Genomic DNA, 7,725 nt, shown 5'->3' with positions numbered 1-7,725 from the left:
ACGGAGATACAATTTTAAGAGATAATGAGGTGTAACCATGTATCAGCCGGTTTAAGTAGCTCACCTTACTGTATTCAATCAACAGTTAACTACATTTAATATTGGATTAGGTGTTTTCTTTAGCAGGATAGAACTAAAACAAGTTCCTTCCTGAGACTATTTAGCAGAGCTGCAGTCGCTGCGTGCGGAGCTTAGCGCCGCCCAAGATGATTGTGGTTGGTTTAAAGAAATTACAACCCAGTGATTTTTGTTCTTCTTCTCCAATCCCAGAATGCATCTGCGGTGTAGCCAGACTGGAGTTACACAACATGAGGAAAATATCCAATATGGGATAAAGCTGATAAATATTGCAATAACTACACTACTTGTCATTTGGCATTTTTACCTGGAGGCAGCAAAAAAGGACTCACCCTCTTGGAACCTAGACTGAGGTAGTACTACAAAAAGTACCTGTTGGCAGGTACCAGGGACTTTGTAATGGAAAACCAAAAAAGGCGAGTAGAGTGGAGTAGATACCATGCAGAGGGAAAACGCCTATAGATAGTGTGTACCCAGCTCTGCTGCTCACATACATGATTGTTGAATTCAAATCAAATAAAAGGAAATAATTTCAAACATTGTTTTATTGAACAAACTGAACATTAAATTGAAGGTAAAAGGCCCCACTAAAATAAAGAAGTTGCATTTAAAGTGTAGTTTTCTACTGATATTTTCTATCAACTTACAAAGAGTCTGTCTTCTGCGATATTTTTCAGCCTTTTGCGATGTGTTATTGCCCAAGTTGTATACTTGATGAGGTAAAACATCTTGCGCAGCCCTGAGACAGACCTTACACCACACTGGGTGGAAAGGACTGCCGATGCGAGATAAAAAAAAAAAGAAACAACGTTGACAACGCAGTTGCCTCATGTTACAACAGGAAAATGTCAGACAGGTCACCTGACAGTAGTTTTTTTGGTTAACCTTATGAATGATATTAAAATATCTCTTAGGTCTCAAAACACATTGTAGACTCAATTTAATGTTACATTTCAATAAAATGACAAAAGGAACTTAAGCATTGTAACCTGGTTCATTTTGCAGGCATTTATTGATAGATGTACAAATACCTGACAGACTGAAGTCTGTCTCTCTGGTGAAAGCACTAACATATTAGTCCTCACTCGCATGCTTCATGATGAACTCATATGTAGAGAAGGTTATGTGTAAACAGTCCATCTGCTGTCGTTTGTATTCATTACCAACATGATGAAAAATGACATTTACCAACACCCTGCAGGGTCACTGGGAAGTCTGTTACATACTCTGCTGATCCCGTATTGTACTGCAGTAGGATGTGTTTTAAGTCATGTACAAGCAGTGTTGCTGTACTCCAGAGAGTACTGGCAACTTTGCGTATTACACTGTAAAATCTTCAGATGTGTAAATGATTTGTTTACACCTCTGTTACATCCCGAATGGAACCCTTATCAAGCAATCTTTCTTTTGTATTCTCATAGAAATGAGTGCTTGGTCAGGTTTTAGCACAGAATATGTAACAGACCTTACCCCCCCACTTATCCAAAACTTCCACACTAACATTTACAGAACAACAAACAATACACAACACTAAACAAACATTTCAAAAAGAATAAAAGCTGGGGTATCACTGCTATCGGAAATCTGTGTAAAATAAAGAAAAGGTGTGAAAGTCCTGCCGCAACTTATAAAAGCTAATATATATATATATATATATATATAAAGTAAAACCTTATCAGTGTTGTTCTGTGCTGTCAAGCACATAAGATAGAACTCTGGTGACTCAAACGAGTATTTCTCTGTAATTCCAACATTTATATTTTGATTTTAGCTTTAAAACCAAATCATTTAAAGCCATGCACTGTGTCAATAACACTTAATATTGGCATTGACATAAAAACCCTCTAAAATACCTGTGTATAAAAAAAAACGTGTGCCAAACCCCGACTCCTACACAAAATACTGAAATGTTTCAAATGTATGGCTTTATTTACTTTTCTCTGATCTATAACATGTTTCCTTACTAATCTATCGGAAAATTCTCACAAGTCAAAATTATTTTACAATTCTTACACTGTATTGCACTTTGTATTCGCCATGCGTCCCCGATATTGCCAGTCCAAAGGACAGAAGGGCAGGTTGTGACAGAGTGCAGTAATTACAGCGGCCTGTAGGAGGCGTCTGGTTGCCACATTCGCAGATCCACCACAATCTGGTTCACTTTCTTCATCCACAGATTCCTCTCGTCCTTTGTGTCTGCACTCAGCCAGTTTCTGCTCAGAAAAACAATGCAGGCTCAGTATGAGTGACGTAGGTAGCTGGGTATCGTTCAGAGACTAAAAGTCTATACCACTACCGGTAAGTAACCCTACTTTATTTTCAGCTCCTACAACGGGAGCCCCGTCTCTGTGGGTAACGCAGAGTTTTTTTTCCGTCTCTACGACGTCTAACGTTAGACAGCCAATCACAGACATTATTAGATCTTGGTAGAAGCATGCTGCGTGCTTATTGGCTCACTGACAACGATGTGATTTAGCCCTTAGAGATTGAAATGGAGTACGGAATGACAAGGCCTTTTTTGATGCTAGATAGCAGTGGTTCTCAAGCTTTTTCCAATAATGTAACCCCCCCCCCCTATGTATACATATAAATGGCACTTACTTGGTGACACACATGGTGTTCTTGCACTGGCTGACTAGTGTTTCTTTGTCATCCTCTCTCTGTGGCCGGACTGTGATCAGCTCAAACGTGTTGGGTCTGGCACAAAACTCTCTGTTGGCTGGTTCCACCTTCTTACTGGTGCAGTTAGCCAGGTTGATGCAACCAATGGGATTCTGAAAGAAAAAAAAAAGTGATAAAAAATGAAAAAAGGTTAGCACAGACGGACTAAACTGTCAGTTGGTTCAGTCCATAGTTGGTCCACTGCACTGGCTACCTGTCTCTTTTGGAATTGATTTTAAAGCTTTAAATGACCTCACTCCTCCATACGTCAGTGGTTTCCTTTTATTTCAGGCTCCAGCCAGATCACTAAGGTCCTCCACTGTTTCTTTTTTTCAAATGTTCCTAGTGTGTTTCATAAACGTACAGGTGAAGGTGCATTCGGTTTTTATGGCTCTGAACTGTGGAACTTGCTGCCAATGAGAAGTAGCGTTTAAAATCAAGGTTTAATAATTACAAATTAAAAATAAAAACTAATATTTTAACATCTAATAAAACAGGAACCCCCAATTAATAAAAAGTGGATATAGATAACAAGAGTTTGCTCCGTTACCTTGCGCTTCTCATCATCTGGGTAGGTCCAGTAGGAGATGCAGTACCCCGACAGGACACACCACCGCCGGTGCCACGCTCCAAATCCACTCACATCTTCAAACATAGTCTTCAAGGTGGGGGGGGAAAGGAATTATAATCACAAAGTATATTTGTATTGGGAAATAGCTTCTACCGTTCCTGCAGTATAAGCTGTTTTGAATGAGTCACAACGTGCAGTTTAGAACCCGTCTTCCTGCCAGCGTGCACTGCAGTGGGGTTTAAAGTCAAATACATAGAGTTCGATGGGAAAAAAGTTATTTCTTTGCTGAAGGTTATCATACTGTCAGAATCTCATAGCAGCACATGCCTAGTGGGGATTTAATCTGCTTGCACTCACCAGGAAGCCCTTTTCCTCCACCTTTGAGCCAACTTCACACTGCATGGTGAGGTAGACGTGGCCCTCCAGGGGGCACAGGAACGGCACCTGGAGTCCAAGGTACAGACACTTAATGGAAAGCAGGGTACCATGTTCACCATTCAACAAAAGTTAAGCTATTTGGGGTGTCTAACTGAGTGCCAATCACTGCTCATGCACACGCATTCATGCTCCCTTGTGGGGGGCGGGGCTTAGGAGACCGTTTTGGGCTTTAGCAGAAAGGAAGAGGGACTGAGAAGATGTCGATGTCAAATGTTTTGGCCAAGTTCTGGATCTTTACAATCCTACCTACAGCACCTTTAATGGTACAAGATATAGTTGACCAAATACAAGTTTAAGATGGTGACAACTAGGGCTGGGTACCAAACTCATTCCTTTTTAGGCTCTGAAGGTGTTGCCTCCTTGGTATTTAAAAATGCCTCGTCATTCAATACCTCTATGCAGAAAATCTCATAAATTCTCAAATTTGTTTTTACAGACGTCCAGCCCTAGTAACAAGCACCTGTCAATCATAAAGAGAGATGAAAACAACTAGAACAGATTGGTGATCAGATTAAGCTCTTAACGTTAGTATCACAATGCCTTTAAGAATATCCCGTGCCATACAGGGTACCCCCAGAAAGACTTTAATAGCACCTGAAAAGCAATTCCAATGTCATGACCATTTCATGTAAAATCAGTATGGAGTGCTTAATACAATCAAACATTATAATACTTGTTTCTGTCACATTAAAGGGTAACTAGCGTTGTCTTCAACCTGGACCCTATGTTCCTATGTCTCTGTGTCTAAGTGACGGAGGGGGGCACCAGTCTGACACTGGTCCAGTACTAAGAGAGATCTCTGCAGTCAGCAGCAGAGGAACAAGCTACAATGGAAGTTAATAGGACGATGTCCAGCTTGTATTTACCTTCACAAAATGTTGTTTTTGCTGCTAACAGACTCAGATTAATATTCTAAGTGTCTGACAACATTATGGAAATGGAAATGGACAGTTCGTCTATAACGCTTTCTAGTCTCAACGACTACTCAAAGCTCTTTAACCTAGTCTAGGAACCCTTCACACACACACATTCACACACTGTGGCCGAGGCTGCCGTACAAGGTGCCACCTGCTCATCAGATACACACATTTAAACTCCGATGGGGCAGCATTGGGGGCAACTCGGGGTTCACACTCCGCACACAAAATTCAATACTTTGAGGCCTTGTGTTTTTATATTGAATGTATTACTTTGAAAGACTCAGTGGGTACCCTGTTGTAGTAAGTTCACCCTCCTTCCCATACAAAGAGGAAAAGAAATGAACAGGGCAAGTAGAAACCTTGGTATGAAACATGTCACTGAGTAGTTCTCTTTCCCTTGCTTCATATTTGATCTAGAAAAACAAAATAGCAAGGTAGGTGACACAGGGGTGCACATGGAGAACAAACAGGATTACTGTGAGTCTCTGTGGAGCCTGTACACACATATAGGACTACGGTCCAAGGGAGCCATTCGCTGGCTTCTTCCTGGGCCTTCAGACAAAGAGCAGCCATATATTTAAAAAATGGGGGCGCAGTCAGAAAAATGTTTTTTTGGTAATAAAGAGGCATTTAGTTCCTAGGCTGTGTACCTGTGTTATTACATTATCTGGGTCACATGACAGGGATAGAACCAAAAGACATAACCTTGGCTTTGTTTTAAACTTTACATTATTTTAAAAAGTAATCAATGAAAACTTTTTAATTCGACTGAAAGAGACAATTATATTGTTAATTGCAATAGTTTGTGCAACAATTGCACAGCAACATTTGGAATGGTTCCAGCTCTAGGAGGACAAGGGACATGAGGAGATCATGAGGAGTGACATTAACGGCTTCCGTACCTTTTCCAAAGGAAATTTGTTCTTCCCGATCGAGGACAGGCTGAGCTTGTGTGATCCGACCAGGATGAAGTTACTGGTGCGAACAGCGTTGGGGCCTCCTGGACTGGCCACAACTACACACACAGAGAATGACACCATAAATACCTCATGTGAAACTTAAAGGGATAGTTTGAAAGTGTGGTTGAGGTACTTCTTCCTGTATTACCTACAGGAAATAGCCCCCAATTTAGAGAAGCAGGCAGGAGTACTGACACTAGGGTTGCACAATTTTGACAATGTGATATTGCAATATCTATAATAAATGTTGCGATAGATATTAATTCCAATATTTTTAAACATACGTAAAATTACAAAAGTTACAAGGAAACTCATCAAAATAGATTCTTAACAAATTAAACAAGTTTTCTTACAACACAGGTTAATTTCAGCTGACTGCATGTCATATTGAACTGGGACAACATGAATAAATGAGGACCATGTCCACAGACCAGGACATGTCTTACTGGTTGGACAGTAGAAAATAAATAGCACAGGACACCTTTTCTTCTCCTCTCTGATCGTTCCGTTTCCTTGTCTCTAAACTGTCACTCTGTTGAAATACGTGCACACGTGGTACGCTCCATAGGGTTTACTCTAGGGTATACAACTTGGGCATGGGGGTGGCTGTAGTGCAATCAGGAGGAGTATTCCAGTTGCATTATGGGAAAAGTACATGAAGAGGGTTTGGAACAGCTTCTGCTTCTTCAGTTTCAACAATTATATTATATTAAATTAATACAGTGTGTATGAATTTCTCCTATCTAGAGCTTAGATCATACCACAATCAGCTCTCTCTCTCGCCTCGCTCCTGAAATTGGATTTTAAATATGTGTATCCTTCAAACTTGCCGGGGCCGGGAGGCGGCGATGCCCATTAGCAGCAGCTTTGAGTCAAAAAGGCTAAAGGCGGGGAAGGATGTCCTGTAGGACCTTACCAGCTAACGTATTTCAAGATGACACATGACTATGGAGCTTCTACCCCAGTTCATACAAATGGAAATGGAAAATGTGGTGGTTGATATTCATAAAAAAAGGACAAGTTTATGAACGGGCAACACAGATTTTGATATAAACTCCAAACGTTACCACCGGGGCTTTAAACCGTGTGGCCTGCATTATGCGTGTCCTTAAGCTTTTTGTGGATTGTTTCCATTACATTTAACTCAGAGGAAAATCTTTTTTTTTTTCTCATTTCAAATTTTGACCTACCTGGTGTCTGCCCACTTTTCTGCAAGACAAGACAAAAACAAAAAACTTACAAATACATTCCAAGCAGATGAGAAGAGTTACATTCAGATATAAAATTCTTGACGATAGCACCATGTAAATTGGAGATACTTACAGTGATGGCGAGGAATCTCTTTGGAGTGATAGCCTAGAAAGATAAAAGTATGCAAATAATATATTTTTGATTCCCAAGAAAGGATGGTCATGACAGTGCAATGTGTCTGAGGGATAGGTCTGCTGTTGGCCAGTTAACATCCCTTAAACAGGCCTAAACAGGGGGCAATCACAGGTGTTTGGTCGCCATGACGTGTAGTTCCATCTTTTGAGAGGTGCACGTCAGGTTACGACCTAGGAAACCTACATATGTACGTACCCACAGCGTTGATATAACATAGAAGCAGAAATTGGCCTTCATCCACTAAATGAAACGACCACCTGAAGCTGTGTAGACAAACAGTGACATCCTCTCCATCTGCCCACACTGTGCAAACCCACCAACATGTGAACGTATCTGATGCAGAAATGGTTCATACCGACATACACAAATCTTGGGCCTCGTGAACCTGTCTCCATATTCTCTGGACACACACGTACTTGAAGTATTAAAGCATGCTCCATTATTGACTTGACATTGAGTTTTTCATTTGGTAAAAAAAGAAGGGGGATTTACCTTTGACTTGCTTGGTTTCTTCTTCTTGTCACTGCAGACGTCCCGTTTCTGCACCTGAAGATGTTATCAGTTATTGCACAAGATTGGAATAATCAGTGGCCTGTACTTCTAGATAGCAGCTCAATCCTAACACATGTATCAGTCATCCAAAATATGTTTCACAAGGCTTAAAGCTTCTAAACATACAGACTTGAAAAAACACCAACAAGATAAACTGGGG

General features: G+C 40.6%; 2 protein-coding genes across 10 annotated transcripts in view; both read right to left on the bottom strand.

Annotated features, from left to right (window-relative positions):
* The window catches only part of asns (asparagine synthetase), a 30,968-nt gene that overhangs the window by 13,419 nt on the left and 9,824 nt on the right, over positions 1-7,725 (bottom strand). The window contains exons 2-3 of the mRNA XM_034891893.1: positions 4,712-4,716; positions 3,701-3,706 (exon numbers count right to left, since the gene is read on the bottom strand). The gene's annotated coding sequence lies outside the window, so the exon portion shown is untranslated. The remainder of the gene's footprint in view (positions 1-3,700; positions 3,707-4,711; positions 4,717-7,725) is intronic.
* Positions 1,064-7,725, bottom strand: part of anln (anillin, actin binding protein) — an 18,794-nt gene continuing 12,132 nt past the window's right edge. For 6 of the 9 annotated variants that reach the window (XM_034891881.1, XM_034891883.1, XM_034891884.1 and 3 more), the window contains exons 16-25: positions 7,506-7,559; positions 7,369-7,413; positions 6,951-6,983; positions 6,818-6,836; positions 5,571-5,683; positions 5,028-5,081; positions 3,668-3,754; positions 3,290-3,397; positions 2,680-2,852; positions 1,064-2,291 (exon numbers count right to left, since the gene is read on the bottom strand). In XM_034891881.1, the coding sequence (XP_034747772.1) occupies positions 2,177-2,291; positions 2,680-2,852; positions 3,290-3,397; positions 3,668-3,754; positions 5,028-5,081; positions 5,571-5,683; positions 6,818-6,836; positions 6,951-6,983; positions 7,369-7,413; positions 7,506-7,559 (801 nt within the window). In that variant the 3' untranslated portion in view covers positions 1,064-2,176. The remainder of the gene's footprint in view (positions 2,292-2,679; positions 2,853-3,289; positions 3,398-3,667; positions 3,755-5,027; positions 5,082-5,570; positions 5,684-6,817; positions 6,837-6,950; positions 6,984-7,368; positions 7,414-7,505; positions 7,560-7,725) is intronic. The other 3 variants (XM_034891888.1, XM_034891887.1, XM_034891889.1) reach the window with 3 other exon arrangements.

The sequence above is a fragment of the Etheostoma cragini genome, chromosome 14 (assembly GCF_013103735.1).
Source record: "Etheostoma cragini isolate CJK2018 chromosome 14, CSU_Ecrag_1.0, whole genome shotgun sequence".
In the NCBI taxonomy this organism is placed as follows: Eukaryota; Metazoa; Chordata; class Actinopteri; order Perciformes; family Percidae; genus Etheostoma; species Etheostoma cragini.
The sequence above is the reverse complement of the archived record's forward strand: the minus strand, read 5'-3'. Positions and strand labels throughout refer to the sequence as shown.